Here is an 18,310-nt window from a genome sequence, read left to right as displayed (position 1 = left end):
TAATAATGCAGGGAACTGCTATAAGGGGCATCGTTTATTGACTTTGTAGAAAGTATCAAAGTTACAGCTTATCATTACACGCAAGTAATAATTCTAAATTCAACCTGAAAACAGTAAAACAAAGAGAGGCTAAGAACTCATCGCTGCTCATTCTCAGACACCTCCCTACATAGATAACGTAGGGGTTAGGTGGTGAGGGGATGGGCATTAGTTCTTTATTTAACCCCACTCCCCAGTGATGGTGACTGTGAAGACTAGTGCCCAGGACCACCCCAGTGAATGTCACGTGCATTCATTGTTATCCAGTAGTTTGACAACACTGTCACCAGCTGCCACCACAGTGGTAATCAGGGAACAACATGGGAAACTTAGCACACATCGCCATCTGCTGCACAAGCGCTGTAAATGCGACAAGCACCTCCTTATAAAAGCTTCCCACAGTAAAAGCATAGCAAAGTGCAATAAAGTATAGTGAAAAAGCATAGGGAAGCTCTGTAAAACACCTGAGAGGTAGGGTAATGCATATAAAACATGTGGTAAACACTTACATACACAGTATAGCCATGGTAAACTTTTATAAGGGAAGCATGGGGGGACGGACGGACTGCAAAATTGCAAACGTAATGTAATAAGCATTTAAAAAGGGACCTACAGCCCCCCACCTGTACCCTCTGCACCTCCCTGCTTCACCTCACCTTGGAGATGTACACCTGGCAGATCATGTCCTCTCCAGGACGGATGTCTCTCGTGGATTTGGTGAGGAAGATTCCCCGGCCCTGGCACCCCGAGTCCGGCTTGCAGATGTAGGTCTTGTGCTTCTTGGCTCGGCTGTAGGCTGAGAAGTCGTTGTAACTGAGGAGCAACGAAACAAAGTGAAAGCACACAACACAACACAACGAAACAAAGTGAAACCACACAACACAACGAAACAAAGCACAACACGTCAGTGATCAGCAGCATCACCACTGCCTCAGCTTCTCACTCACTCACACACGAACACACAGACTCACCCGTACACACGAACACACAGACTCACCCGTACACACGAACACACAGACTCACCCGTCCACACGAACACACAGACTCACCCGTCCACACGAACACACAGACACACCTGTACACACGAACACACAGACTCACCCGTCCACACGAACACACAGACACACCTGTACACAGGAACACACAGACACACCTGTACACAGGAACACACAGACTCACCCGTACACACGAACACACAGACACACCTGTACACACGAACACACAGACACACCTGTACACACGAACACACAGACACACCTGTACACAGGAACACACAGACACACCTGTACACAGGAACACAGAGACACACCTGTACACACGAACACACAGACATACCTGTCTGATTGTTAAGTCTGAACCGCGTGTGTTTTTATTGTGTTTGTGCAATTGTAATGGTTTTTGTATACACTGCACTTGTATGGATTCCAATGGTCCAACTCGCTCAGCAGCCAGCCCAGTGACGGACTGTACTAATGGGGGGGGTGGGGGTGCTCCACTCACTCAGCAGCCAGCCCGGTGACAGAATGTACAAATGGGGGGGGGTGCTCCACTCACTCGGCTGGCAGCCCAGTGACAGACTGTACTATGGGGTGGGGGGGGGGGGGGGGGGGGGGGGTGGGGGTGCTCCACTCACTCGGCTGGCAGCCCAGTGACAGACTGTACTAATGGGTGGGGGTGCTCCACTCACTCGGCTGGCAGCCCAGTGACAGACTGTACTAATGGGAGGGGGTGCACCACTCACTCGGCTGGCAGGCACCAGGTCCGAGGGAAGATGTTGTATTCCTTTGGGAAGAGCTTCCTCATCCGGTTCATGTTCCTGGCCAGCAGGTCCTTCCTGCAGATTTCACTCATTCCCGGGAAGTGGTTGATTTTCTGAAAAGACCAGAAAGCACGGGGACTTCCTTATAAAAATGCAGCGTGGCATTTATGCATGGTAATTTGTTTCGATTTGACCATGATTTTCCTGTGATTACACTAGTAAAAGCATAGATAAGTGCAATAAAGCACAGAGAGGTATGGCAAAGATAAGGGAAGCACTGTAAAGCACAGAGAGGTCTGGTAAAGCGTAGGGAAGCACTGTAAAGCATAGAGAGGTCTGGTAAAGCGTAGGGAAGCATTGTAAAGCACAGAGAGGTCTGGTAAAGCATAGGAAAGCATTGTAAAGCACAAAGGGGTGCAGTAAAGCATATTTAAAAAGCATGGCAAACCAGGGTAAACTACAGGAAACGCACAGTATAAGCATAGGGAAAAGAGAAATAAACACCATGCAAAAATACAAAACTTCTGTAGAGGTGTGCCTGGACACCCCTTCTACAGCACTATCTCCAATAGCAACACAAGCGTGCCAGCTAGTGGATTCAGGCTAGCGATGCCACTGCATACTGTATGTTTAGAAGAGGGTACCTGTGATCCCGCTGAGAGTTTTATTTCTCACATGCTCTCCTTTACTCTGTAAGGAACGTATTACAAGTCTGAGCGCGACACCTACACTCTGAGTGAAGTCCAGCTGCTGCTCATGCAGCAGGTTCCAATGGGGGATACTAATATTTAACGCATGTTTACAGCACCTGGTAGCGTTTCATGTCCATGACGCGGTCCAGCGAGACAGAGCAGTCTGTCCAGTACACTGTCCACTCGTCATTGTCCCCCGCCTCCCTCAGTCCATACCGCCTGGCCGCACGACGCACTGGACAAGGGTGGAGACGAGGGGAGCAGGTCAGTAATAAAACACCCCCACCCCCCATCAGAGATATTAACAGAACAGCTAGTGATGTCATTATTCAAACACAAAAAGACATGCACCTCTATAGCTGTGGTGTTTCAGTTAAAACTTCAAAATGTTTAAACTTTTAGCATTTTTAAACATGTTTAAAATACTGTGCAGAAATACCATGGTAAACTTGTATAAGGGTCGTTTAAACGATTGTTATAAACGTTCAGGCAAGCAATTTGAAAGGGTTAATACTTTTCTAACCTCTAAGCGTTTGAACTCCAAACTCTAACTAGCACCCCAATTGAAAAGGTTACCCCCGTTGAGTTGCCCTGTCTACTCACCGCTTTCGTACTTGCAGTTGGTGAGATTGATCCAGAGTCATCTGGAAGACAGACAGAGAGGCAGACGGACAGACAACGTGCCTCACACAAACCTGATCAAAGTTTCTATCTAAGAAGCACACCGGATATTTCATTTACAGATTGCCCTTTTTTTTTTCCTTTTTTTGGTTCTGTTTGATTTTTTCACCCAATAACTTTTCGTTCCTTTTTTTTTTTTTAAAGAAAAAAGAGACCGAAAAAAAGAATCCATTCCTGTTCGCTTTACAGAACTGGAATCGAATGGCAAACTTGAGTGGAATTCTGTTATTCTCTTAAGTACTTTCTGTCTTTATCTCTCTCCCTCTGGCTAAAAACTTAAAAAAAAAAAAAAATATATATATATATATATATATATATATCATATATATATATATATATATTATTATATATTATTACTGCTGCTTTACCTCTTTTTTTTCTTCTTCTTTTTCTTGCAGGGGGCTTTGCCAGCGTTGCGGCCCCCGTTGCAGTTCTCTGCCTGGCTGTCACTCTCCCCCTCCTCCTCCAGCTCCATCTCCCTGTCCCGAGGGGGCCCCTTCCCTGTGGACTCCTTTTCCACCTGCAGCGAGCCCCCTCTCTGCTCTCCGCTCTCATCCTCCTTGACTGGGGGCTTCATTCTGCTGAGAAAATCAGCCGTTACGAGGTCTTCCCCTCTCTGCGTTCAGCACGGTAAATTCGTACTGTTGTTTTGCATTGTTTTCACCCTTGCTTTTCGCATGGTTATACCCCGGTTTGCCATGATTATTAATATGCTTTACCACACCTCTCTGTGCGTTTCAATGCTTCTCTATGCTTTACCAGACCTTTCTCTGCTTTACAATGCTTCCCTGTACTTTACCGGATCTCCCTGTGCTTTACAATGCTTCCCTATGCTTTACCAGACCTCTCTGTGCTTTACAATGCTTCCCTATGCTTTACCAGACCAGATTTTATTATTTACAACTTTTATAAGGGTTCGCTTATTTTCCAAAAAGGGGGGTATCGATTCTAAAAACAGGTCTAATTTCCACAAATATTGGCTAATTTCCAAAAATGTCCGAACAACTTTTATTTGAGCTATTTTCAATATCTCAAGCTTCCTAGAGGCGTCCTGTGAACTTGGTTCTGATGTGCTGGCTGCTTCCAGACCTGGCTGGTAATAGAAAGAGTGGGTAATGTGATCCAGAGCCAGCAACCCCAGCTGGGAGGCCTACCCTGTGTAACAGGACCCCAAACCCCAGCCCTGGCACCCCGACTGGGAATTCAACTCCCTGCCCGATCCCAGGGAGCCTCCGCCAGGGTGAGATGAGATTACAGCCAGCTTCCTCCCAACCTGATCATTATCAGAGCGCTAACTACCTATATTATCAGAGAGCTACCTTCATTAACAGAGAGATAATTACCTACTGTATCAGAGAGCTACCTACCTACTGTATCAGAGAGCTAACTACTCCAATTAAAACGCTGTGCAGTTTCTCCTATGTTCCGGCCCCATGGTGATACTTTGCAATTACCATAGTTTACCGTGGTTTAATGTTAAATACTTATAACACTCTTACTTCAAATCTGAGGTTTCCAGTGGAGGCTAATGAAGGATGACAACTCTCCAATGCTTGTTCTTCAATGCTCTTTCCTCTTCTCTCTCTCTCTCTCTCTCTCTCTCTCTCTCTCTCTCTCTCTCTCTCTCTTTCTGTCCTCCTCGTGTTCAGTCCCTCAGCAGTGGCAGAGCTAGTTTTCCTCTTGAAGACAGACAGTGGAATAGCCCTGCTGCTCTCCGCATGTCAACAGCAAGGCCAGGGTGATCCCTACACATAAAGATGATGTGTTTGAAAGGCAGGAGGACGATTGTGCCGTCGGGATTGACTTACAGCTCCTGTGAGCGAGCCAGGGGTCAAATAACCCTGAGAAGATGGAGTCAGATTCCGAAAACTGTACCAGCACCTGCAGCACATCCTGCAGCATTCACAGCACTGGGCAATGCACAGAGCAAACCTGAGGAATCCCTTAGAAAAGTTCACTGCAGTGTTTTTGCATTTTCCCACATGATTCCCCATGGCTATACTATGCATTTACCATAGTTTATCCAACCTCTCTGTGGAAGCATTGTAAAGCACAGAGTGGTCTGGTAAAGCACAGTGAAAAGCACAGAGAGGTCTGGTAAAGCACAGGGAAGCAGGTATGGTAAAACATTGCAATAATAACAATCTTTACATAGCACCTTTCATAGTGGACCACTATCACAAAGCGCTTTACAAGATACGATGAGGGTGTGTGCGCTATGCATCAGCTGCACAGTCACTTACAACAACATCTCACCCCAAAGACAGAGCACAAGGAGGTTCAGTGACTTGCTCTGGGTCACACACACGGGCTGAACTGGGAACCTCCTGGTTACAAGCCCGTTTCCTTTAAGCACTGGACCACAGCGCCTCCTAAAGCACAGAACGGGATAGTAAAGCATAGGGAAAGCACAGAGCGGTATGGCAAAGCAGGAAAACTAAAAATAGCGAGGTACGATAATCGGTACAAACTATACACAGAGGTGTCGGTGAGCTGGGCAGTGTCGTTGTCATGGAAACACACAAGTAAACACAGATATGCGGCGTACAGTAGGCCTACTCAGTTTCAAATTAAAATAACTTCAATTAACTGTTCATTTAAAATGAGTGTTGGTTATTCTCTCTTATGAACGAATGCAGGCGAAACGATCTAACATGCAACAATATTATTATTATCATTATTTTTTTTTTTTTTTAATATAATATTAATAATAATAATGATAATACATTTGATTTACAATAAGTACATGTCCTGGAATCGTATACCCAATGCATACGGTATATTAACATGTGTAATTAGCTTCATATCATAAACAGAAATATTTTCAATAGTTACCATGCCGTACCTTTTTTTTTTTTTAAATCCATTGGAAAAACTGCGCTGTGGTTCTCATGGTAACATGACGCCGAAAATACAACTCCGGGCAAACAAGTGAAACACAGTCAAGCGTTTTGAAAATACAACAAATATATAAAATAATGTTATTAAAATGTTTATAATGTTCCTTTTTTTTTCTTTTTTTTTTTTTTTTGAAGTCTGTCTCAATACATTAAAACTTCCCAGTGTCATTAAAAAAAAAACACCTTTCACAAACACTCAACTCCAAACCACGCCCCTGAACCGCCTTCTCACGGAGCTTCCAACTTCTAACTGGTGGACCTAAAGATCGGTGGGCTGTGATTGGCTACAGTTTCAGAACTTTGCGACTCTATCAGGGGAACGCTCTGTTTGGCAGTCTGTTACTTTGGATTGGCTTGGACGTTGCTATGGTGATTGAAGACGCTGAGGGTCGTTATTTCTTGAAGTCACGGCTTTGGTTCTGATATGTCTTGACATATGCCGGAGTAAAATCTACATACGATAATCACGATTCATTCACTGCTGGGTTACGGAATGGAATGAAGTCAACATTCTAGAGCCTCGTCTCTGTCGGTTCACCTGGAGTTCAGATGATGTCATAGTAGTGTGCTAAAAGAAAAAATATATATATTTGTCTCCGAAGCACGAAATGCTTGCTGTGCTTCATTGCTCTTGCGTAATTATATTACCGATTACTGGTGCTACTAAAAAAACAAGCACCAAGGCATTAGAGGGCTGCTTTAAAGGCCCCCCCACACACACACACACACACACACACACACGCACACGCACACGCACACGCACACACTCGCACATGCAAAGAACAGCGTTTCAAGCATAAACTGTATCGAGCTGTGCATATCTGTGCAGGCACACGAGAGCTGTGTATAAATGCGCTGTAGCTTCGACACTGGTCTTCAGGTGAGGCGTGGAAATTGAAGTGAAGGCTGGAATATGAACTAGACAAAAGTGCCATTAGCACCCCATCGATCTTCCCGCTCTGTCATTAGAGAGCACTGGCCCTTATTGCGCGCATTGATCCTCGCTGATAAGACAGCTAGTCGTTCGTTGACTAGCCCCCCAACCCCCCCGCGCATGTTTTATAGGAACCTTGTTCCGCGAGCTGTAAAATAGTCATTTTTCCTGCTTTTCCTAAATTGATCCATAAATCAAGAAAGCTGGAACGGGCTCCTCGTCGCTTTTCATTAATCCTAACAGTTTTACAGGAAATGCAACGGACAAATCAATTCAGCAGCCAGGCAGTGCAACCCCCCACATTCATCAGTCTTGTATCATTGTTAATTACCAAATCGACGGACATTGGTCTTGCTGGCACGGGGAGACAGACAAGCCGGTTGTAATGGGTTCTGTCTTAATGATCAGCCTGTATCTTTTTAAGAAGAAGAGTATGACTCGTAATTTCACACCACTTGACAACACATTGTTTGAGAAACCCATATATTTGTATGATTATAACTGCCAACCTTCCTAACTAAATAACTACTTCCAGTTAGAAGAGTTCACCATTTTAAATTTGCATGATCATTTTGTAGTTTTCTCATGGCTGTGCTATGCATTTACTTTACCTTGATTTGCCATGTTTTAGTTATTTGCGCTTCCGTATGCTTCCCAAAGCTTTACCATACCTCTCTGTGCTTTACAATGCTTCCATATGCTTTACCAGACCTCTTTGTGCTTTACAATGCTTCCATATGCTTTACCAGACCTCTCTGTGCTTTACAATGCTTCCCTATGCTTTACCAGACCTCTCTGTGCTTTACAATGCTTCCCTATGCTTTACCAGACCTCTCTGTGCTTTACTGTGCTTAATTACGCTTTGCTGTGCTGTATCTAATAAGGGTTATCTCCTATTAAAGCGCTAGCAATATTATCCCTGCTGCTCCCCACCCTCCTTGACGCACAGAAAGTGATTGGGCAGCAATGCCTGGAATTTCTATAGTCAGAAATGTGTGCATTCTCCACAGTGTACACAGTATATATGAAAGAACTGTAACAGAAGCAAATGGAAGGAGGGGGAGTAAGAGAGGTGGGAAATCGATTTTAAAACCCTGCAGCCCCCCCATAAGCCAATTAGGAGCCGGGGTCACAGAGATCAGCTGAGCTCTTACCTATAGGAACAGCCTATTATCAATTCCCAATCTCAGCACACTCACGGCAGACCGCAAGTACATTAATACGGGTGTTGGAGGTTCTGTCACTGTTGATGATGGGCTAAATGTGATCAGTGTTTAAAACAGAACTAACAGAGCAAACTAAAAGGGAGTTATTATTATTATTATTATTATTATTATTATTATTATTATTATTATTATTATTATTATTATTACTGCTCTGAATTAACATTTGTAAATCTGATATATATATATATATATATATATACACACAGATAGCGTCTCAGTCCCGGGTTTGTGATTAAAGTGCTGCTTGTTGTTTGGTTGGTTCCTCGTCTGCACTGTTGCTGCCTGGAGACCAAACCTTCACATCTGTGGGACCAGCCTCTGCTCTTTGTTAGCGATGATGTCAAATAAAGGCAGCAGCTGGGGGACAAGACACACACACACACACACACACACACACACACACACACACACCCTCCTAACATCTAAGAACATGGAACTTCCATTGATAATTATGTTCCATACTTATAAAACAGATAGCAAGCACGCACTTGCTTGTTTGATTCTGACCACTGTGGCTTTTGCAGAGCTATAGACAGATATTAATAAATTGCCTTCACTTAGCTGTAAGGGACACAGGCTGTTGTGCAGTGTGCTTATTGGCGGCTCGGTGCATTATTAATGCCCTCTTGTCTTGGAAGGATTGCTTCATTTCCAATCTACTGAGCCGTACTCATTCATCACGGCTGGATAAAGCCGAAGCCCTCTGAGCTTGTTAAAAGCCGCTATTGATTTTACACGTGCTGCAGTGCAGTGCAAACTGATGGAGGTGAGAGACCCTGGAAAGCAGAGATGGGGGGGGGGGGGGGGGGTTGATGTATTAACTGCTGACAGTCTCCTATCTTTGTATCTGTTATATAATGCAGGTAGTTTTTTCTTTTTTTTTTTTTTTTTTTTTTTTTTTTTTTTTTTTTTTTTTTTTTTTTCAGAATACATAAGTACTACAAAATAAACCAAAATGTTGTAGCTAAGTCTTACACCGTCAACCACATGCTCAGACTCCCCGTTTGGATTGGCTCTTTCCCGGCCTCTCTGCCCCCGCCCTATTATTAGGCGTGTCATCAAAGCCCCGCCACTGAATATCTCCTTATGGTTTGTGGAACAGGTGACCGGCTCGCACTGCCCAAATGTCCTGTGCGGAGTCGAGACAACAGAGCATGTCAAGGGCGAGGGTGCTGACACCCCATCAGAGTCCCACATTCATATGGTAATCGCGACCGGCCGCACATGTTGTCGAGAGCGGCAGATTCTCCATATGGTCGCGTTGCTAAATGAGGTGAGAAGCTCATTATTACTGTGTGGTCGACACAATAGGGGCACCACGCGAAACACATCAGGTTTCACTTTGCGACTGGAAATTAAAGTAGAGAATTGGACATAGACAAAGAATATCACATTAGATTTACCCCCGACGACCCAGTGTTACTCAGTGCGATAAATCAGGGCTTCTCAGACTCTGTCCCGGGACCCTCTGCTGCGGCTGCTGGTTTTCGTTCCAACCGAGCCCTCAATTATTAACCAGACCCTTCATTGAAATAATAATTTGCTTAATTAGACCTTTTTACTTGTTTTCAGCTCTTAAACAGTTGCAAAGTTCTAGCTACTTATCAAATGTTACGGCTAACTTGAAATATGCAACTGTTCAAGAGCTGAAAACAAGTAGAAAGGTCTAATTAAGCAAATTATCAGTTCAATGAAGGGTCTGGTTCAGTAATTGAGGGCTTGGTTGGAATGGAAACCAGCAGACACAGGGGGTCCCCAGGATCGAGTTTGAGGAGCCCTGGGATAAATAAACGAGCAGAAATCCGTCAATTAAAGCTATACAGCGCTTTAAAACCCTGCGTATTAGTTTAGAGAGGTGTTAAAAAATAGCGACATCCATCAGAAAAAAGTAGACCGAAAAGAGTTTATTCCTGGTCTCTATAAATACATATTTTAAAATATACTGTACGTGCACCTTTAAGAGTAAAATCAGATACCACATACAGCAAATATAATGATGACTGACAGCAGTAGTAGAATACAGCAAAGTCTGGCGCAGTTCCGTGCTGGTACAAGATGATGCGAGTACTGGTACAATTGGGTGCTATGTAGTTTTGTTAATGGAGGACCGTTAATATTACAAAATTAGTCCAGAATTATATTTTAGGTGCTAGGGGACGTTACGTGTTGATTTAAGCAGTCTTGGTGGTCCAGTGGTTAGAGAAAGGGGCTTGGTACCAGCAAGTTCCCGGCTCAAATCCCAGCTCAGTCATTGATTTGTTGTGTGTGACCCTGAGCAAATGACCGAACCTCCTTGTGCTCCGTCCTTCGGATGTGCCGTAAAACCCAGGTCCTATTGCAAATGACTCATGCATAGTTCAACATTGTAGTCTGCTTAATTAAAAAGTACCAGTGATTAATGTAACTTGTGAGGTCTGTTTGAAATAAAAAAAAATTAAGCGGAACAGAATCCTGCTCAGTCAAAATATGAAGGTAAAAACAAGTGACGTTGTTTTGTAATTGAATCGGCTCAAAATAAGTTTGACTGGGTCGTCATGCGATCAAAATTAAACCCGAAAAATTAAAGCCCTATCTGTAGATAATCTTCTGCCACCTAGAGGTACAAAAACGTCAAGACAGCTAATCTGCTTTAAAAGCACTGTTATCTGGACCCGTCTCTGTGATTAATATTAATGAGCAGCGTTTTGTCTCATCCAATCACGGGAGAGAATACGGACTGGCTCCGCCCCTGTTTGTTTGTACATTGTACTGTATGTATGTGTATATGTGTGTGTTGTTTGAATCACACACCTGTTTCGTCTGCCTCTGATTAAGGATTGCTACGGATTCATCTCCCTTGCCGGTGGGATGTAAGAACACTTGTTTTAGGGTGTTTCTGTGTGGTTATTTTGTGCAGTTGTGTATTTTAAATGTTTCTAATTCTCTCCCTATCCTTATTTGTCCATCTTATAAGATATTTAAATTGCTATTTTTTAATTTTTTGTAGTTTGTTTAATTTCTGTAAGTTGCTTTGGATAAAAAGCGTCTGCTAAATTATTTATTTATTATTATTTAAATAAAAATGTAGCAATACATTTTTACAGCATTATTATTATTATTATTATTATTTTATTATTATTATTATTATTATTATTATTATTATTATTATTAATGATTCATTTTCGACTCATTTGGGACGGTATACAAAAATAATAATAATAAACTGCGTCACTGGCTGACAGCTTGGAAAACCCTTGACCAAACGTTAAATGCGAAGCCAGTCTGTTGTTGGCTTTGCTTGGGGACGGGTGTTGTAGTTTTCCTGTGCAGTTCTGTTGATTGGAAGCCCCGTTCAGCGTGTACCAGATAAACTACATCGCCCAGAAGACACTGCGCGCCCGAATGCTCATTGCATTGGGACACTGGCAGCGTCAGTAAACTGAGATATATTTTCAAAGTTTCATGTGACATCCTTCCTTTGGGAGCAAATGTTGTTGTTGTTGTTGTTTTTTCCCCCTCTGTTAGTGTTTGTGCTATTGAAGCCTTGCACTGGCAGTGCTCTCTCCCTTGCTCACGCTAACTCTTTCACTTTCTCTTCTCTTTTCTCTGTATAGTTTCAGTTTACAAGAAAGAAGAACACGGAAGACCACTTTCTCAAGAGAATTAGTTTTATATTTATTTGTTTTAAATTGAGGTTGGTCGAAAGGACGAAGAGTTCTGACGGCTTACTTAGCCTGTAATAATATTAGCATTCATTAAGATAAATAATATTGCCAGCAAATCTTAACTTTCAACCGTGACATTCGAGCGAGGGGTTCACTTCTGTAAATAATGAAACAAGCAATTATTATTATTATTATTATTATTATTATTATTATTATTATTATTATTATTATTATTATTATTTTGTAGTTGGTGACCTTTTAGAAATGCATTGCACAATGATTATGGTTTTATCATACAATCACAACAAAGATACTGGGTGGAGTATGTGACCTAATTAATAACCAGATTTGTACGTGTTTATTATTAACTGGTATTAAAGGAGAATTACAGATTGTTTTATTATTATTATTGTTTAAATTGAGTTTTTTTTATTTTATTTTGTGTAATATCGTTACAGAACAGAATCCATAATGGACACGGACTCGTCCAGTTTCTCCCAGGTGGTTTTCAACAATGTGGAGAAGTCTTACTTTCCCGGTCAGTCGGTCAGATGCGCCTATACCATCACAGCTGCACTGCAGCCCAACATCAAAGACTGGATCGGCATTTTTAAGGTAGGTTACCACGACGACGTGCCAGAGCATTCTGTGTCCTAGAAAACAGACTGCAGTGACAATTATTAGTGGAGAATGGCGGGGGTCAAAGTGACACATCCCTAAAATTTAGATGGTATGCTCCACAGTTCCTGCCACTTTCATGCCACTTTCTGTTCCAGTCATGCAATCCGGGTGACTGGTAAAGGCGCTCCGAGTGGAGTGCAGGATGCGCTGTATAGCCTGGACCAGTGTCCTCAGCTCTCTGCGCACCGGCAACCCCTGTAGACTGTCCAGGCGGCTGCGGGCTTGCCTGTAAGCTGCCCAGAGCTGCGTTGTCCTCCGACGATGAGCCTGCAGTGTGTAAAGAAGCGTGCGGCTGACGGCACAGGCCTCGAAGGACAGCGTGTGTTCATCTTCGCCGCGCCCGAGTCAACGCAGGGGTGGTAGCGGTTTAATTTATAAATTAAAATAATAATAATAATAATAATTATGCTGGCATGACAATCAACTTCCATCTTGTAACAGAGCCACTCCTAATACCTGAACCCTTACCCTATAATTGAGCCTCTCTCTCTCTCTCTCTCTCTCTCTCTCTCTCTCTCTCTCTCAGGTTGGCTGGAGCACCACAAGGGATTACTACACCTTCCTGTGGGCCCCCCTTCCCAGCAACCATGAGAAAAAGACACAGGCACAGCAAGAGGTGGTCTTTGAGGGTGAGTCTCCTGGGAGCCAGTCCCAGCTGCCCTTATGAAAGTTTCCAGTTGTAGAATTAATCATAGCAGAATGTCAGAGTGACAGCATGGTAAAGCATAGGCAAGCATTATAAAGAACAGAGAGGTTTGGTAAAGCATAGGGAAGCATTGCAAAGCACAGAGAGGTGTGGTAAAGCATAGGGAAGCATTGTAAAGAACAGAGAGGTCTGGTAAAGCATAGGGAAGCATTGTAAAGAACAGAGAGGTCTGGTAAAGCATAGGCAAGCATTGTAAAGCACAGAGAGGTCTGGTAAAGCATAGGGAAGCATTGTAAAGCACAGAGAGGTGTGGTAAAGCACAGGGAAGCATTGTAAAGCACAGAGAGGTGTGGTAAAGCATAGGCAAGCATTGCAAAGCACAGAGAGGTGTGGTAAAGCATAGGCAAGCATGGTAAGGAATATTAATAAACGTCGTAAACCAGGGTCATCTGTGGTAAATGTGTCGTGAAAGCATGGCGGGCAAAACTGCAAAATTGCCATACAAGAGTGCCAGCATCAGTGCTGATAAAGGGATGGTAGTAACGGTAATAATTGATTGATTTGCCTCTGCTCCCCAGCGTACTACCTGCCCAAGGAGGATGGCGAGTTCTATCAGTTCTGCTATGTGGACAGCAGAGGGCTGATCCGAGGGGCCAGCACCCCCTTCCGATTCCAGGGGGCCCCTGAGTCCAGCCTGGAGAGCGACCTGCTCGTGGTCACCACTCAGGTGAGCGAGGCGAGACCCGCAGGCCGGGAGGGGAGATTTAGGGGTTCGCAGAAAAGTTTGACACCTGGGTGAGGGTTAGGAAGCAGCAGCATTTCTTGTACTCTGCAGAGAACAGCGGCCCACACAAACCCAGGCAGCTGTTTGACTAGACAATACCAACAGTCGTCTCCTGTGTGGAGGGCCTTGATCACAGTGACAGCAGAGTAATCGGTCTGTGCATCTCTGAGGGTTTCACAGGAAAGCTGCTCAAAACGAAAGAAACGGTTCAGGGGTTTGCTCAGGCAGTCAGCGTGTGTGTGGCAGAGTAGAATCGGGAGCATCATTGCTTCAGTGTTTCTGGACAAAGTGAGCGAGAGACAGCCGCTGACCGAAGCTTTGTTCTCACTGGCAGGAGCAAGTGGAGGAGATCGAGAAGGTGGTGGAGGAACTGAGGAGAGAGAATAGACAGCAGGGTGAGACCATCATCTTCCTGAAGAGGGAGCTGGAAGACAGGCTGCTGGAGCTGAGGAAGACCGAGGTACGAGCACGCAGACTAGGGGGGGCAAGCTCCACAAAGCCACTGAGATTCAGTTTCACCTTCTCAAATGTATTGTTTGGCTCTTTCTAGACCAAGTCTAAAATGTTTTCTCTCAACGGGACTTTCCTGGTTAAATAAAGACCAAATAAATCAAATAAAAGTTTGCCACCGCCATTCTTTTTAGGGATGGAAATAAGATGGCGAATGTATTTATAGTTGCTGCAGAGTAAATGTCAATCCTAAATTTGTAACTGACCAAAATAGCTGTGTGATTGTACAGTAATTGCAATAGTCACACACCCAGGGTCTGGCACGGTGACTGTGTGTGTGTGTGTTTGCAGGAGTCGGTAGAGAAGCTGGGCTCTGACGTGTCGAAGCTGCAGCAGAAGGGCGAGGAGGAGAAGCAGAGCAGGGAGGCTGTGCTTACCCAGCTGCGAGAAATGGAGACCAGACTGGCCGGGGCGGAAGAGCAGGGTCTGGAGAGCATCCGAGAGAAGGAGGTGAAGGAAATCGGCACCAAAAACAGGAGCCACACGAAACGGTGCTTTTCAGGGCTGGAAGTAAGATTCCTGTTGCACGCTTGATTAGCCCCAGTGTGTACAGGTAACAAGCTCAGGTGCGTCTTATTAAACGCACAGTGAAACCAGGAATGGATTAGATTGCTGTGAAACGGGAGTCTTGTTTACATCCCTGAAGTTGCTTGGTGTTTCATGTGTTAACTTGTCCCCCGGTCCCCCGTCCAGGAGCTGCAGCAGACTCTCACAGCCGTGAGAGACAGTCAGGACAAGGTGATTGCGAAGGCCAGGCAGCTGAGAGCGGAGAACGAGGAGCTGAAAAAGAGGAGCAGCCAGGCTGAGGAAGAGCTCGACAAGTGAGTCATTTCAACACAAACCACTCCCCCAGATAGACCACTCCCCCCACATAAACCACTCCCCCAGATAGGCCACTCCTGTTAAACCACACCCCTGATAAAACAACCACTCCCCCAGATAGACCACTCCCCCACATAAACCACACCCCTACCAACCACTCCTGTTAAACCACACCCCTGATAAAACAACCACTCCCCCAGATAGACCACTCCCCCCCACATAAACCACTCCCCCTGCCAACTACTCCTGTTAAACCACCCCCCTGATAAAACAACCACTCCCCCAGATGGACCACTCCCCCCACATAAACCACACCCCTACCAACCACTCCTGTTAAACCACCCCCCTGATAAATAAACCACCCCCCTATATCCCCTAGACATGCACTATCCTGCAGTGCATGTGAGAAGTTAATGAGAGATGGTTTTCGCTGTTGAGTGTGTTTGCAGCGCCCTGCCTCTCCCTTCTTCCGCAGGCTGAGAGAGAGTCTGGTGAAGCTGGAGAGGGGGAAGACACAGGCTGAGTCAGAGCTGAAGAAACTGCAGGACTGGAGCCAGCTGCTGCAGGTAGAGAGAGGCGAGGGGCGGGGACACAACGCGGAGGGGCGGAGACTACAAAAATTCACTTCTTCATTCCAGAACTGTTTGGTGAAAAAGCTGTTGTTTGTTGGTCTTGTGTCGTGACACAAGTGATACACACCGCTAAAGTGTCTCTGTGTCTGCGCTGGGTATAATTACTTAGCAGCATGTGTGCGTTGCAGTTTGACCTGGAGAATGCGCAGAGGGAGAATGTGAAGCTGGCGGGAGAGCTGCGGAATGCGAGGGCGGCCGTCGAGAGCCTGCGGGAACTACGCTCGAAGAACGAGGAGCTGAGGAGAGCGCTCGAGGAGGAGAAGAAAGAGAACACCGAAATGCAGGTGTGAGGAGGAGGGAGCAGGGAGAGGCGAGAGTGAGGAGAGGAGACTGCAAACGTCTGTATTTGCCCAAAAAACTTCGACAGTGGTTACATTTGGAGTTTTTTTCTGTTGCTTTATATGGGGGTGAATAAAATGTCACCCGACTCATATCAGGTTGTTGTGCTTATGCGTTGACTGTATCTACATGAGACTTTAACCCTTCCCCACGCGAGGTTGCCGGTGCATGACAGAGCTGTCCCGTCCCATCCCCCCCCCCAGGCGCGGTGCCGGGAGCTGGAGCTGCAGGTGCAGGAAGCACGGGCGCTGGCGAGCTCAGAGGCACAGCGGGCGGGCCGCACCCTGGAGGAAGTGACGTCAGTGCGGCTCTCTCACGAGAGGGAGGTGGCGGAGCATCAGGAGAGGGAGGCGCAGCTGCAGTGCTGGAAGCGCGAGTTTGAGGTCATGAAGGAACGGCTTGAGAAGACAGAGGTACTCCCTTTTGTTGACTGTTTGTTGTTGTGATCTCGCTGTCTGTCTGTCTGTCTGTCAGTCACAGTCCACTACTAACTGTTTATTTGTAGTTTTGAAGCATTAATAGATTTCTTTTACTTGGCAAACTTTATGCCAAAGCTTAGCAACTCTTTCCAGGTATCAGGTGTAAATTATTAAATAATAATAATAATAATGAATAATTTAGATAATATAATATAATAATAATAATAAAGTCACTTGGAGAGAGTTTTATTGTTATTATTATATTATTGTCACATCTTTTGATATAGTATGTTGGGGGGGAGAAGGGGGGGGGGGCTAAACTATTGTTCTGTGTGACAGGAAGAGACAGATTTGCATTAATCAGCCAACGAGGGAAGCCGAAAGCCAGGAGCCTGCGGACCAGACAGTGACCCTCGGCTGGGCAAGTCAGTCAGATCGCTGCCATAGAACGTAGAACGTTTCCTCCAGTCTTTTAGTTAGCATGTGAATGGTACAAGAAACTTATGTGGGGTCCCTGAGGCTCTCCCCTGCCAGCGGTTTGAAACTCTAAACTGATGATGACAATTCTCTGTTCACTGCACCCACCACACCCCCCCGCCACCCCCCCCCGCGCAGACGTCCGAGAGCTGGCGTACTCGGATGCTAACCTCCTCCAGGCGGGGATTGGAGGAGGAAGCCACGAGGTGTCAAATTCAGCAGCTGGAAATCGAGGACCTGAGACAGGTCAACCAGGTGAGGAGCTACACAAGCGTGCCACAGCGTCTCCGTAAGACAAGCGTGCCACAGCGTCTCCGTTAGACAAGCGTGCCACAGCGTCTCCGTTAGACAACCGTGCCACAGCGTCTCCGTTAGACAAGCGTGCCACAGCGTCTCCATAGGACAATCCTCCCAGAGCACAATTTGTCTTTTTTAGTTTATCAATGACTTTATATGTGAAATATTGATCTCCTCTGAATCTCTCCCTCTCTCTCAGGTGCTCCAGGTGGAGATGCGTAGGCAGACGCTGCAGCATTCTCCTCTATCCAGCCTGCCCGACACGCACACAGTCCTGCTGCAGCACCCTAACCCCTACTCCCTGCCCCCCGTCCCCTCCGTCTCACCTCACACCCCCTCCCTGCTCTACCCCTTCGTCAACGCCACAGGTGAGGGCTCTCCTCCTCTCCCCTCGACTCTCTGTCAGTGACTTTGTTACAAAAACACTTGCCTACTTCACTCTGCTGCCTGCTACCTTCCTACCAAGGGTTATTTTACAAACCTGGTAAACTAGAGTCACTAGCGACAATAAAGAAAGAAAAGTCAAAGACTCTGTCAGTCTAGGTCTGATCTGTTTGGTGATCATTATAATGTGTCTGTGCTTCAGGGTGTGATACACAGACACGAGCCTGGTACTCAGTCTTATGATAAGTGATCAGGAACCAGGAGTGCTGTTAAATAAATGGTTCCTGCCTTCTAGCTGCGTGAAAGGCTCCTATTGGCAAACCTGCAGACTCGATGCATTACTCGTACTGTGATCAGTGAGTCCGTTGACTGAAGCTCCTGGCACTTGCCTGGTCGTTTCAGTAATACACCTGACCCAGGTGAGGACCGGGTGCAGCATCAGAG

General features: G+C 45.4%; 2 protein-coding genes and 1 long non-coding RNA gene across 8 annotated transcripts in view; 1 reads left to right on the top strand and 2 right to left on the bottom strand.

Annotated features, from left to right (window-relative positions):
• ttll6 (tubulin tyrosine ligase-like family, member 6) overlaps nt 1-3,410 on the bottom strand; it is a 10,541-nt gene extending 7,131 nt beyond the window's left edge. Inside the window, exons 1-4 of the mRNA XM_041231419.1 lie at nt 3,094-3,410; nt 2,607-2,725; nt 1,781-1,911; nt 696-852 (exon numbers count right to left, since the gene is read on the bottom strand). Of these exons, the coding sequence (XP_041087353.1) occupies nt 696-852; nt 1,781-1,911; nt 2,607-2,627 (309 nt within the window). The 5' untranslated portion in view covers nt 2,628-2,725; nt 3,094-3,410. The remainder of the gene's footprint in view (nt 1-695; nt 853-1,780; nt 1,912-2,606; nt 2,726-3,093) is intronic.
• Nucleotides 3,411-3,535: 125 nt separating this feature from the next.
• Nucleotides 3,536-6,188, bottom strand: LOC121301811. Of its 2 annotated transcripts, none has more exons than XR_005947652.1 (3): nt 6,017-6,188; nt 4,671-4,916; nt 3,536-3,752 (listed from the first exon to the last, which is right to left on the bottom strand). It is a non-coding gene; the product is annotated as an uncharacterized LOC121301811 (long non-coding RNA). The 2 variants fall into 2 exon arrangements; XR_005947653.1 differs by having other exon boundaries at nt 3,536-3,749.
• Nucleotides 6,189-10,976: 4,788 nt separating this feature from the next.
• Nucleotides 10,977-16,882, top strand: LOC121302022 (calcium-binding and coiled-coil domain-containing protein 2-like). Of its 5 annotated transcripts, none has more exons than XM_041231810.1 (11): nt 10,977-11,080; nt 11,825-11,904; nt 12,334-12,490; nt 13,083-13,185; nt 13,781-13,929; nt 14,321-14,446; nt 14,788-14,946; nt 15,190-15,317; nt 15,794-15,884; nt 16,079-16,234; nt 16,493-16,882. In XM_041231810.1, exons 3-11 carry the CDS (start codon nt 12,347-12,349, stop codon nt 16,733-16,735), a joined length of 1,299 nt encoding a protein of 432 aa, XP_041087744.1. In that variant the 5' UTR covers nt 10,977-11,080; nt 11,825-11,904; nt 12,334-12,346; the 3' UTR covers nt 16,736-16,882. The 5 variants fall into 5 exon arrangements, with proteins under 5 accessions (XP_041087744.1, XP_041087740.1, XP_041087741.1 ...); XM_041231806.1 differs by having other exon boundaries at nt 14,788-15,006; XM_041231807.1 differs by having other exon boundaries at nt 11,825-11,946; nt 14,788-15,006.
• The last annotated feature ends 1,428 nt before the right edge of the window (nt 16,883-18,310 follow it).

Source organism: Polyodon spathula, chromosome 28 (assembly GCF_017654505.1).
Source record: "Polyodon spathula isolate WHYD16114869_AA chromosome 28, ASM1765450v1, whole genome shotgun sequence".
In the NCBI taxonomy this organism is placed as follows: domain Eukaryota; kingdom Metazoa; phylum Chordata; class Actinopteri; order Acipenseriformes; family Polyodontidae; genus Polyodon; species Polyodon spathula.
Note: the sequence above shows the minus strand (reverse complement) of the source record. Positions and strands in the feature narration are given on the sequence as shown.